This window comes from Acipenser ruthenus, unplaced genomic scaffold (assembly GCF_902713425.1).
Source record: "Acipenser ruthenus unplaced genomic scaffold, fAciRut3.2 maternal haplotype, whole genome shotgun sequence".
Taxonomy (NCBI): Eukaryota; Metazoa; Chordata; class Actinopteri; order Acipenseriformes; family Acipenseridae; genus Acipenser; species Acipenser ruthenus.
Genome location: NW_026708051.1, coordinates 27,171 through 39,354, shown reverse-complemented (window position 1 = coordinate 39,354; position 12,184 = coordinate 27,171). Strand labels below are relative to the sequence as shown.

Here is a 12,184-nt window from a genome sequence, read left to right as displayed (position 1 = left end):
TCGGTTCTAAAGATCTCACAACCGTGTTTGCTTTTCACTGCAAGGTGTGTCTGGGTGTTTGTTTCCCGCAGTATTGTCCAGGTTCTCATCAGAGCGCTTTGCCTTCTCGCACAGACCACGCCCACTGACGGGTCACAATGGCAGTTAGACACGCCCGTAAACAACACAGACAGGCCCGAGCACGCACCTCCCGGTACACCAGGTAATACGAGTTCACTGTCAAACATCGCCTGATACACCACAGCCCTGTGCAGGCTGCCTGGTCAAAGTGCAATCTGTTTACATGTTTGTGTTGCTTCCCTGAGACACTGCACCCCACTCCCCCCCTCCCCCGTAATACGACCTTTACAGCAAGCGGTTTACTGGAAGATTGACAAACTGATTTTGTCAATGTGTTGATTTCAGCTGATGACCTGTAGAAACGTGTATCGGGGGTTCCTGGAGTACAGCCGATCCCTGGGTTAACAGCGATAATAAACTCATAAATTAACTGTACAGCTCGACGGCCCGTTCAGGCGCTTCAAAAACAACTTGACCTGTAGTTTATGGTCCTTTGGCACCACCTTGTGGTCATCACTGGTATCACACTGAATTGCACCACCACTCCAGACAGACAGACAGACAGACAGACAGACAGGCAGGCAGGCAGACAAACAGGGATCTACTTATATCTCCTGTTTGCGACACTGTGATTAACCAGTCCAATGGATATCGTTACCACATGTCCTCACAGCTCTCTATCATCTGTAAAAAGGTTGCTGCAAAGTCATATCGGTCCTCTTCGACACCAGGGGAGGCAGGAGCACGGTTAACACTGGCCTGTGTTTAACTGCAGCCCCAGGTTCCGAGGGTGTGTTTAACTGCAGCCCCGGGTTCCGAGGGTGTGTTTAATTGCAGACCCGGGTTCCGAGGGTGTGTTTAACTGCAGCCCCGGGTTCCGAGGGTGTGTTTAATTGCAGACCCAGGTTCCGAGGGTGTGCTCTGCTTCCTGATAGTCAGTCTGCATGCTGAGCTGACTAATGTAATGTGACCTGTGGTATATTTAGCACACGGAACAGCTGCTGTCAAGGAGGTAGCAATGGGGGGGGGGCTCTTATTCTCCCCCCCCCCTTTTTTTTTTGGAGTCAGACCAGAAGGTTGCATTGAACCTCAACTCACTGCAAAGGTATGGAAAGCAATTGCTTTGACTGGTTTATCTTTTAGTTTCGTGTTGGTCAATTTCTGTGTGGTGAATGAAAGACCAAACACATGCCCTGTGAAGGGTTAAACTTACAGGCACGTGATATTCTTCCGGAGTCGGGTTACAGACTTTGTGCTGGTTCAATAAAAGTTAACTCAGCATGATACAGCCTGGTGTGTGACTCTGTGATTGAGCAGAACAGAGGAGCCTGGTGTGTGACTCTGTGATTGTGCAGAAGAGAGGAGCCTGGTGTGTGACTCTGTGACTGTGCAGAAGAGAGGAGCCTGGTGTGTGACTCTGTGATTGAGCAGAAGAGAGGAGCCTGGTGTGTGACTCTGTGATTGAGCAGAAGAGAGGAGCCTGGTGTGTGACTCTGTGATTGAGCAGAAGAGAGGAGCCTGGTGTGTGACTCTGTGATTGAGCAGAAGAGAGGAGCCTGGTGTGTGACTCTGTGACTGTGCAGAAGAGAGGAGCCTGGTGTGTGACTCTGTGATTGAGCAGAAGAGAGGAGCCTGGTGTGTGACTCTGTGATTGTGCAGAAGAGAGGAGCCTGGTGTGTGACTCTGTGATTGTGCAGAACAGAGGAGCCTGGTGTGTGACTCTGTGATTGAGCAGAAGAGAGGAGCCTGGTGTGTGACTCTGTGATTGTGCAGAAGAGAGGAGCCTGGTGTGTGTGACTCTGTGATTGTGCAGAACAGAGGAGCCTGGTGTGTGACTCTGTGATTGAGCAGAAGGGAGGAGCCTGGTGTGTGACTCTGTGATTGAGCAGAAGAGAGGAGCCTGGCGTGTGACTCTGTGATTGTGCAGAAGAGAGAAATTTTGAAAACCGCAAATTCCTCTTCCAAGAAGTGCAGTCGCCTGCCCGGTGAGTCAAACTGAAAGATAGGAGAAGAGAAAAGTAAATAGAACCGTGCGGACGTGTGCAAGTCCAGTGTGTTGCAACCTGGTCCCTGTCTGTGTGATCGTAAAAGAAAAGCAACACATACAGCTGTAGTGTGCAGCTCTGGCCAAAGGTTTGCATCCCCCTATAGAATGAACTAATTGTGCTTCATGAAGTCGAATGAAACCTGCTGAATAATGTTACATTAACATATTGAATTACACACCAGCGCTTTGTCGTTTTCCATAAAATGTGACATTTTGAATTCTAACATGAAATACTATTATTCTTCTTCTTATTCACCTCTCAGCAGACGCCCTTACCCAGGGCAACTTACAGATGTGTACAAAAAATACCTAGCAAGGCTATTGTACTACTATTATGGCTTCCGGTATGGACTTTTGCAATATCATTTTGTAGTTTCGTTTTTTTAATGACTTGATGTTAAATAAAATATCTAAATGATGTTACAGTGAAGTTACAGTGCTGTAGTAGAGTGATCAGAGAGCTTCACCGGAGTCACACGAGGGGAAGTAAAAAGACAGACAATGCTGTCATGCTCATGAGAGGAAAGAAACAGCTTTTAAACAACCAGCTTCCAATACGAACCTTGTTTCACGAATTAGACAAACAGGGGAAGTCAAGCAGGGGACGCCTCTTCTTCACATAGATAGCGGTGAGGGGGATGGAAGGGGCTGTCCAGGGATACCTAGTCATGTTGTTGAGGCAGAATCACTGGGCTCCTTTAAGACCCGGCTTGATAAAGTTCTGAGATCAATGAGCTGCTCTGAACCGGAGGCGCTCTGACGGCTGAACGGCCTCCTCTCGCTCGTGAATTTTCTTATGTTCCTTTTTGTTTTTGCTCACAGTAGCTGCCGGTCTCCAGTGAATACATCCTGCTTTGCTGCTCCCCAGTCCATATTGCACAGATAATGTACAGACTGCGATACGTATTCCAGACCCACCCCTGGGCCACGAACGTAGTGGCGTACAGCACCCTATTCGCCGGGGCGGACCTGCTCCAGCAGTGCATGCTGGGAGACAAGGAGGCGGGACCCCAGGGGGAGGCGGAGCCTCTTTCGAAGGGCGTGGTCGCTGGACAGGAAGCGCTCTGGTCAAGGGTGGACTTCTCCCAAACAGCCAAAGTGGCTTTGATTGGATTCTGCTTCCATGCCAACTTCAATTTCTATTGGTTGAGAGCTTTGGAGAGGGGGTTTCCAGGGGGAGGAGCTAGAAACGTTGGGAAAAAAGTGGTTGTTGATCAACTGGTGGCGGCTCCAGCGACCATCACTGCGTTTTATACTGGTAAGAGTAACACGTCTAGCCTCCTCTAAAGTCAATAGACAATGTGATATAGGGAGGCATGTGTCTTGCTTTACAACGTATGGTATTTTTTAATACAAAAAAACCCATCTGTGGGCTCAATTAATATCACAGAAACAAACTGCAGTTACACCACTTAGCCACATGCACGGGTGGCGCTGTCTGCTTTGCAGGAACTCCTTTGGGAAACTAAATGGAATTATATATATTTTTTCTTTGTAGGTTTGAGTGTTCTGGACAGAAAGGAGGATGTTTTTGAGGATCTGAGAAATAAATTCTGGCCGTCCTACCAGGTAATACAGATGAAATGATATCACAAGAGTCTACCGGAAGCCAAGGTAGTAGTACAGTAGTATTTCATGTCAGATTTCGAAATGTCACATTGCTCAATTGTTGTCAGTTTTTTTGGAATGTGGAAAACTATGTGGGAAAGCTACAAAGCGCTGGTGTGCAATTCAATATGTCAACGTAACATTATTCAAGCAGGGTTCATTCGACTTTACGAAGCAAAATGAGTTAATTCTGAAGGATGATCCAACACTTTTGGCCATAGCTGTATATATATATACAGGACTCATGTCAGTAATGCCAACGGAATAACCAGTATTTCACTTGTGTTCTTCTTTCCAGACTGGGCTTGTGTACTGGTCAGCCGTGCAGGTACAGTATGGAACCTCCATGTCTCTCATTGACCATTCTGTATCTCTGCTTCCCTCTTGTGGATCATGCCGGGTATTACACCACAAAGTACAGTCATTCGAAACTGCAGTGTCCCACAACTAACTTCCTAGTGAAACATTCCAGTATGATGTTTACTGCATTCTCCTGCATTATCAGAAAGGGGGTACCCTCTCTCTGATGTTTACTGCATTCTCCTGTATTATCAGAAAGGGGGTACCCTCTGATGTTTACTGCATTCTCCTGCATTATCAGAAAGGGGGTACCCTCTGATGTTTACTGCATTCTCCTGCATTATCAGAAAGGGAGTCCCTCTGATGTTTACTGCATTATCAGAAAGGGAATCCCCTGTCTGAACCCCAGGCTGCTCTCCTCTCGCTGCGCCTCATTCCCTTCCTTTCTCTTTCTCTTTCAGGCAGTCAACTTCTCCCTCGTTCCCCCTGTCGTACGGACCGCCTTCATCGGAGGCTGTGCCTTCGTATGGACCGCTTTCCTGTGCTATCTCAGGCAGCACGATACAGACCGAGGCCTGCAGGCCTTACTCCGGTCCATATCGAACTGTATCAGCCCTGCCAGGGGCGACAGGGCCAAGCTGGAGAAATAAAACACAGCAAACACTGAGAGCATTGCAGCACAGAGTACACCAGACCCTAAACACAGCAAACACTGCGAGCATTGCAGCACAGTGTACACCAGACCCTAAACACAGCAAACACTGAGAGCATTGCAGCACAGAGTACACCAGACCCTAAACACAGCAAACACTGAGAGCATTGCAGCACAGAGTACACCAGACCCTAAACACAGCAAACACTGAGAGCATTGCAGCACAGTGTACACCAGACCATAAACACAGCAAACACTGAGAGCATTGCAGCAGTGTACACCAGACCCTAAACACAGCAAACACTGCGAGCATTGCAGCACAGTGTACACCAGACCCTAAACGCAGCAAACACTGAGAGCATTGCAGCACAGTGTACACCAGACCCTAAACACAGCAAACACTGAGAGCATTGCAGCAGAGTGTACACCAGACCCTAAACACAGCAAACACTGAGAGCATTGCAGCACAGTGTACACCAGACCCTAAACACAGCAAACACTGAGAGCATTGCAGCACAGTGTACACCAGACCCTAAACACAGCAAACACTGCGAGCATTGCAGCACAGTGTACACCAGACCCTAAACGCAGCAAACACTGAGAGCATTGCAGCACAGTGTACACCAGACCCTAAACACAGCAAACACTGAGAGCATTGCAGCACAGAGTACACCAGACCCTAAACACAGCAAACACTGAGAGCATTGCAGCACAGTGTACACCAGACCCTAAACACAGCAAACACTGAGAGCATTGCAGCACAGTGTACACCAGACCCTAAACACAGCAAACACTGAGAGCATTGCAGCACAGTGTACACCAGACCCTAAACACTGAGAGCATTGCAGCAGAGTGTACACCAGACCCTAAACACAGCAAACACTGAGAGCATTGCAGCACAGTGTACACCAGACCCTAAACACTGAGAGCATTGCAGCACAGTGTACACCAGACCCTAAACACAGCAAACACTGCGAGCATTGCATTCTGGTGCAGTATTAGCTCTCTGGTTGTGATGTAGTTTGTAGCTCAATATGTGGTCCAAATATCTGACATTTTTGCCAATGAAGTGTTTGTATATGTAAATGATACTGTTGTTTTTAAAAAAAATAATAAAACGAAAATCAACATGTTATTGTCTAACGCCGTTCCTATCTTTAACTGAAGTAGTATAAACATGATATATACACATAAACTTTATTCACAAAACAGTGACGATAAGGTAGGCATTAGGGATCCGCCACAATGGCTTACTTATTAACGTGATTCTAAATGGTAGCTCTCTCAACACGATAAACAGGTATGGATTTTTAATTCGAAAATAAGAATGTTTAATTATTGACAAAAGACTTTTCCTTACCTAACATGGCGAGGCTGTGGCTTCACTCGGTTAATTTCAGTGGGGAATCTCCTTTACCTACATGGCTTCCCGGTTGTCCAATCAGAAGTGTGTTCTCCGTCACGTGCCCTGCGCTCCATTTCCACCCCCGAGCCAGAGAGATATCGCGAGAGCGAGCGCAGCTTCTTTCCTTTCCGCCCGGACTCCAAGATGGTGGGTACGATTACTGATCTCTCTGTCTGTGTTACCGATTCGAGAAAATCCACTTTCATCCGCCTTCACCGGGCTTCCCAGTCCCCAAGAACCGCTGATAGCGAGATCTTATAACCTTGGCTTTCCTTCCAGACCACCATTAGCCGCCTGTGTTTATAAATTACCGGGGAAAGCAAAGTTTAAAAATCCAGGCCGTTCATCTTGCAAATGGGTGAAATAAGTTTTCTCAACCTTCTTGAAAATGAACGGGAACTGGATGAAATGGTGGATTTTCTCCAATATGGTGTATATGTTGGATATCTTCAAAATAGCAATAATAAAAAATAAACTGTTGTTGTTCTTGTTGAAGTCTTGGTCACGCTTGTTTCTGGGTTTTTTTTTAAGTGAATGCCCGCGTTTGCTGAACGCCACGGTCCGTACCCTGAAGCCACACTCACACAAAGCGTGGCATTTTAGTTTGTCAGGTTTGTAAGCGTTTGTGTTTAAAACACGTTTCTTGCTGGTGAATCGGTTTCGTTCGTGTTTCTTATAGCAGCGCAAGCACTTTCATCGCCGTGGTGTTTAGGCCCGGTTATGCTTGTTAACACAAAACGGAGGCGTTTTTGTATTTTTATTTATATTGCGATTGCATTGCCCGTTTCGCTTGATTGCTTTATAAACGCGCTTTCGCAAATGCAGTCTTGCAGATACAGTCCACGTTCACGTTTTAAAGCTCGGCATAGTTGTACACGTGTTGGCCTTGAAATCCGCATTGCCATGTAGCGCCGGTTAGACACGGAGGAATCTTTCCCGTTTACATGTGGTTTGTTTATTGCATTCAGTACAATAGCATTGCATCTAGCGCTGTGTGGGTACAGTGTGTAGTAATGTCTAAGAAAGGGTATTGCACCTTCGATAATGATAAATACGTGGAGCAATGTGTTATAGTATTGAAGTTTTGTACACTGCGTTACAGTGTGAGAACCAATGTTTTTGGTTAATATTTTATTGCATGAAGAGTTCATTCTGGAGGCCATTTCAATCCGCTGTATGAGCTGATACGGAAATCAAAAGCGTGATCCGTGAGCGGCTTTGTGGACATGTGGAGTTGAGTGGGGTTCACGGTCAGGGTTCACTTTAAATATCACGGACTCTCTTAGTTTGCATGCGTTGTAGGGTGTCTTGGTCAGTTTTGTGCGACCTGCATCTTTTGCACAGTATTAGATGCTTTTTATAATACAAATCGTACCGTTAACTAGGCTGTGCAGATGTGCAGCTACACAGTTTGAAAGCAAGCTTTGTAAACCCCTTGTTGTCCGTCCAGTTTGCCTCCCAGTCCGATGATTAGACTCCATAGTGTCAGACTCCAACGCTGGTGTCACTTGAATTCCTCGTTCATGAGGCCTGGGAGCATTAAAACGTTATGGGTTTAGATGTTTAAGAAGTCTAAAGGTGTAACAACCAGGACTTGGACAAACCATTTTAAATGTAGTCCAGGTCTGTTGTGTGTGTTTTTAATTGTTATTTTTCATGTAAGTGTTGGTTTTATCGAGGCTGTGGGTCAGATTTTGAGCTGGTGTAAACAGCGCTTGATTCCTAACTCTCTTATTTTCTCAGGGAGTGGATATCAGACACAACAAAGACCGCAAGGTCCACAGGAAAGAACCGAAGAGCCAGGACATCTACCTGAGGCTCCTGGTCAAGGTAGGAGCAGCTCCAGTCTCACTCTGCATTGTGATGCGTCTGGACCGGGGTCTGTACTGTGCTGAAGTGATTGCTAGATCTCAAAACGGAAAGAAGCGAACTTGAATTCAACACAAATACAGTGTGAGCACCCCCAAGCCTGTGATGAACGTTATCCCTGTCATCATGTGATAAGCTGCTGAAGATTTTCATTTCCTGAGGCCTGGGAGAGTTGTCTACAGATAGATCTGTGACTGATTGAAGGTGTGGTTGTGCTGACCTGTCTCTGTCTGTCTGTCTGTCTGTCCCTCCCCTCTCTCAGCTCTACAGGTTCCTTGCTCGTCGCTCCAATGCTTCCTTCAACAAGGTGGTCCTGAAGAGACTCTTCATGAGCCGAACCAATCGCCCTCCTCTCTCCCTGTCCCGCCTGGTAAGTGCCCCTCCCTGCCCCCCAGGATTGGAGAGGAGGCTCCTTGCACAGCAGTCCCACGCTTTTTACTTTGAACCAAGACTCCTGTCGGTGTGTCCTTTTTAATTAGAACGTCTGGCGTGACCTGAGCTCATTTTAAAAAGCGGACTGCGATGTGCTGTGCAATGAGAATGTTTTTTTAATCTGTAACAACACCCACACGCCTAGGAACCAGCCTTCAGCCGTCTGAATCTCAAACTGCATACGGATCTTTAAAGAAATAACTTGTGCAATCGAGAGCATGTTAGCTGCCATTCCAGTATTTACTGACCCAAAATGCTTTTTATTTAACCTGTTTTTATTTTTTAATTCTATTGCTTTTATCAAGCCACGGTGTTACTAGTGTGAATTGTCTTTTGTGCACCAAGGCTGAATCTCTGTTAAGTTTACCTGCAGTGTGTGCAAGCCGATGATGATTGTTATCCCTGTCAGATTCTGATAAGTTGTTGAATAACATGAATTCCTGAGGCTTGCTTTATTTCAGTCTGTGCCGTTGACTCTCCACCCCGTCACTGTGATGCTGTAACAATGCTGTCACTTCAGATTTGAGTCTTTTCAATACCGTTTCTCGTTAATAATAAATCTTCTTTAGACGCCACTTGGATTTGGTTGATGTTAGATGCGCAGCTGGCCTCTGTTGAAACAGTAGAGGCTGTTGAAACGGCTTGGTCTGAACCTGTCTGACTTCTCTCTCCGTGTCGATTCCTCAGATCCGTAAGATGAAGCTGACAGGCCGTGAAAACAAGACCGCTGTCATCGTGGGGACGATCACAGACGACGTGCGCATCCAGGACATCCCCAAACTGAAGGCAAGTCTTCCCAAAACTCAACACCAGGTCCTGCCGACGCGCCTCCAGCAGGCTTGAAACCATTCTGAGCTCCAGCCAGTTCAAACCCTTGAGATACTGCTACCTGAAAACCAGCCGGTGCTTCACACTCCTGTGCGGTCACGATGGCGTCACCACACTGTAGTTATGAATCCTTTAGGACTGTAGTGTCTACCTGCTTTATAATGTCAAATTATAATGTACAGCCGTAGCCAAAAGGCTTGCATCACCCTATAGAATGAACTCATTTTGCATCAGTAGAATGAATGAAAGCTGCTGAATAATGTTGCGTTGACATATTGAATTACACGCCAGCGCTTTGTAGGTTTCCCATGTACAGAAAAACTGAAATTGGAGTGTGGCATTTTGAAATCTGACAGGAAATGTTACTGTACTGTGATGGCTTCCGGTAGACTTTTGCGATAGTGTTTTGTAGTTTCTTTGATTATATGATAAATAAAGGATCTAAATGATGTTAACCCTGAAATCCTGGGTGCTGCAAAACCTCTGCCCGTAGCTGTGGAGTCGCTGGCAGTGTGCGGTTTCTTTCACGCAGCCTGGTGTCCTGTGTGCAGGACGGGGTGCTCGCGCAGTGACCCCACTTGAGCAGCAGCTGCTCACATGACTAAGCTAACGCTTCGTCTCCCAGGCCGATGATTACACTCAGAACTGTCAGACTCCAATGCTGGTGTCGCTTGAATTCCTCGTTAATGAGGCCTGGGAGAGCTGAGCTTCATGGAGGAGGCTGTGTGGTCCCGTCTCTCCTCCTGTTAACAGCCGTAGCATGGATGTGTGGCTTCTCTAACTGTTAAACTAAAGCCTCTCTCTCTCTGTCTCCTGGTAGGTGTGTGCTCTGAGGGTGACTGACGGAGCCCGCAACAGGATCCTGAAGTCTGGAGGTCAGATCATGACCTTTGACCAGCTGGCCTTGGCGACCCCTAAGGGTCACGGCACTGTGCTGCTGTCGGGTGAGTCAACGATTCGGTCTTTTTAATTTCTGAAAGTGTTTCTGTGTTTTTGATGGCACGCTGACACACACTCTCACAAGCCCCTCATGTTTTTCGTGTTCAGCTTTTCACTTGGACTATCCTGCTAGGATGATGTGCCCGCACTTCCTGTGCTGTAGGTATTGGGAGCGTTCCGAAGCCTCGCGTGCCCTCGCTTCTTCAGGATTCACTCATTAGATTAATACACAGTGGAGTGTCATTGACTGCAGGTCGCTGTAGAAGCTGCACCAATTCACTTTTTCGTGTCCGAGTTTTGATGTGCAAGTTATTTGACCTTTTTTATGAAGCCAGGTTTGTTAATTCGCCTGGGTGACGATAAGCTTTTGGCCCTAGCTGTGCTGTGCAGTGCCTGCTGTGTGCTTGGCTGAGGCTGGCTGTGGACTCGTTACTCACTGAACAATGCCAGCATGACATGAATAGAGACGAAGCCTTGCTTGACCTATTTAATCGTGAAGCAGAATTGCAGCCGAGCGTATTGAATTTGTTTCCTCTCCCAGGCCGATGATTAGACTCCATAGTGTCAGACTCTCAAGTTGGTGTCACTTGAATTCCTCGTTAATGAGGCCTGGGAGAAGCAGCCAGTAATCAGGACACTGTCTCCATTCACGATGCCGTCTTTCCTGTTGTGGGTTTTTTTTTCTCTCAGTAGATGAAGTGTGTTTAGATCCTCTCTGATCTGTTTCTCTCCCTCTCTCAGGTCCTCGTAAGGGCCGTGAAGTGTACAGGCACTTCGGAAAGGCACCAGGAACCCCACACAGCCACACCAAGTAAGTATTGTAGCGTTCACTGCACTGTCCAGCACTGTAGCGTTCACTGCACTGTCCAGCACTGTAGCGTTCACTGCACTGTCCAGCACTAGCGTTCACTGCACTGCAGCATTCAGAACTGCTGAATCTCTGTTAAGTTTACCTGCAGTGTGTGCAAGCCGATGATGATCGTTATCCCTGTCAGATTCTGATAAGTTGTTGAATAACATGAATTCCTGAGGCTTGTCAAGGAAGAAATAAGTGGCATGGAAACAGCACTGAGCTGCGTGTGGGCTGCTGTTAAAACTGTAGAGACCGGCACAGCACAAGCGCCGGGCTGTGCGTTGAGAGGCCTCGAGGTTTCTCAGTATATCAGTGCTGTTGTTTCTCTGTATAAACGCCTCAGTATATATCAGTGCTGTTGTGTTTCTCTGTATAAACGCCTCAGTATATATCAGTGCTGTTGTGTTTCTCTGTATAAACACCTCAGTATATATCAGTGCTGTTGTGTTTCTCTGTATAAACACCTCAGTATATATCAGTGCTGTTGTGTTTCTTTGTATAAACACCTCAGTATATCAGTGCTGTTGTGTTTCTCTGTATAAACACCTCAGTATATCAGTGCTGTTGTGTTTCTCTGTATAAACGCCTCAGTATATATTGGTGTCGTTGTGTTTTTGCTCGTTCCGTTTGCCTTGTGCTAACCTTCTCGTTTCCCTCCCTTCTCAATCCGCAGGCCCTACATCCGTTCCAAGGGCCGCAAGTTCGAGCGTGCCCGAGGACGCAGAGCGAGCCGTGGGTACAAGAACTAATCCGGGCCGGTGCTGCTGCAACTCTCGACCTGCCCCCTCCCCCTTTGTGTACAATAATAAAAACTGGTGTCACACAGAAAAAAAAAAAAACTGCTTGTGGTGTTGTTCTTCGTAAAGCATGACGTGTGTGTTGGTAAACCTTCATTCTTAAAGGCAACGGCTGCCAGAGTTGAGCTGCGTGTCAGAAAAATGAAAAAGAAATGTTTTTATTTGAATATTCTTTTAGTATTTCATTGCTTTCTGTGGTTTTGTATATTTTTATAGATATTTTACGTGTTGGTCCTGTGATCCACTGTTTGGCAACCCTTGCTTTAATCTACAAGGGACATGCATCCTGCAAAATAAATAAATCACCTGAGTGCAGGAATCAGGGTTTGAAATGCACAGACAGGTTGGATCTGACCGTCTAAACAGTGAGTTTATTTTTCCGTGATTCCTGTCA

At 46.6% G+C, this 12,184-nt stretch overlaps 2 protein-coding genes and 1 non-coding gene across 4 annotated transcripts; all 3 read left to right on the top strand.

The window, feature by feature from the left end:
• Positions 1 to 1,110: 1,110 nt before the first annotated feature.
• On the top strand, positions 1,111 to 5,492 carry LOC131696595 (mpv17-like protein). 2 transcript variants are annotated; one of them, XM_059019706.1, is made up of 5 exons: positions 1,111 to 1,165; positions 2,930 to 3,365; positions 3,606 to 3,676; positions 4,014 to 4,043; positions 4,477 to 5,492. In XM_059019706.1, exons 2-5 carry the CDS (start codon positions 2,993 to 2,995, stop codon positions 4,663 to 4,665), a joined length of 663 nt encoding a protein of 220 aa, XP_058875689.1. In that variant the 5' UTR covers positions 1,111 to 1,165; positions 2,930 to 2,992; the 3' UTR covers positions 4,666 to 5,492. The 2 variants fall into 2 exon arrangements, with proteins under 2 accessions (XP_058875689.1, XP_058875688.1); XM_059019705.1 differs by lacking the exon at positions 1,111 to 1,165 and adding an exon at positions 1,380 to 2,045.
• Positions 5,493 to 6,012: 520 nt separating this feature from the next.
• Positions 6,013 to 11,832, top strand: LOC117410190 (large ribosomal subunit protein eL18). Its single transcript, XM_034016647.3, has 7 exons — positions 6,013 to 6,219; positions 7,816 to 7,902; positions 8,204 to 8,311; positions 9,061 to 9,159; positions 10,022 to 10,145; positions 10,882 to 10,951; positions 11,667 to 11,832. Exons 1-7 carry the CDS (start codon positions 6,217 to 6,219, stop codon positions 11,740 to 11,742), a joined length of 567 nt encoding a protein of 188 aa, XP_033872538.1. The 5' UTR covers positions 6,013 to 6,216; the 3' UTR covers positions 11,743 to 11,832.
• Positions 8,752 to 8,824, top strand: LOC131728713 (small nucleolar RNA R38). Its single transcript, XR_009322802.1, has one exon. It is a non-coding gene; the product is annotated as a small nucleolar RNA R38 (small nucleolar RNA).
• Positions 11,833 to 12,184: the final 352 nt, after the last annotated feature.

Excerpts from the sequence above, each read along its gene's own strand:
- LOC131696595 (XM_059019706.1), top strand. The coding sequence starts at position 2,993 with ATGTACAGACTGCGATACGTATTCCAGACCCACCCCTGGGCCACGAAC. Across the intron at positions 3,366-3,605 it reads CATCACTGCGTTTTATACTG|GTTTGAGTGTTCTGGACAGA; the intron begins GTAAGAGTAACA and ends TTTTCTTTGTAG. Across the intron at positions 4,044-4,476 it reads TGTACTGGTCAGCCGTGCAG|GCAGTCAACTTCTCCCTCGT; the intron begins GTACAGTATGGA and ends TTTCTCTTTCAG.
- LOC117410190 (XM_034016647.3), top strand. Across the intron at positions 7,903-8,203 it reads ACCTGAGGCTCCTGGTCAAG|CTCTACAGGTTCCTTGCTCG; the intron begins GTAGGAGCAGCT and ends CCCCTCTCTCAG. Across the intron at positions 9,160-10,021 it reads AGGACATCCCCAAACTGAAG|GTGTGTGCTCTGAGGGTGAC; the intron begins GCAAGTCTTCCC and ends GTCTCCTGGTAG.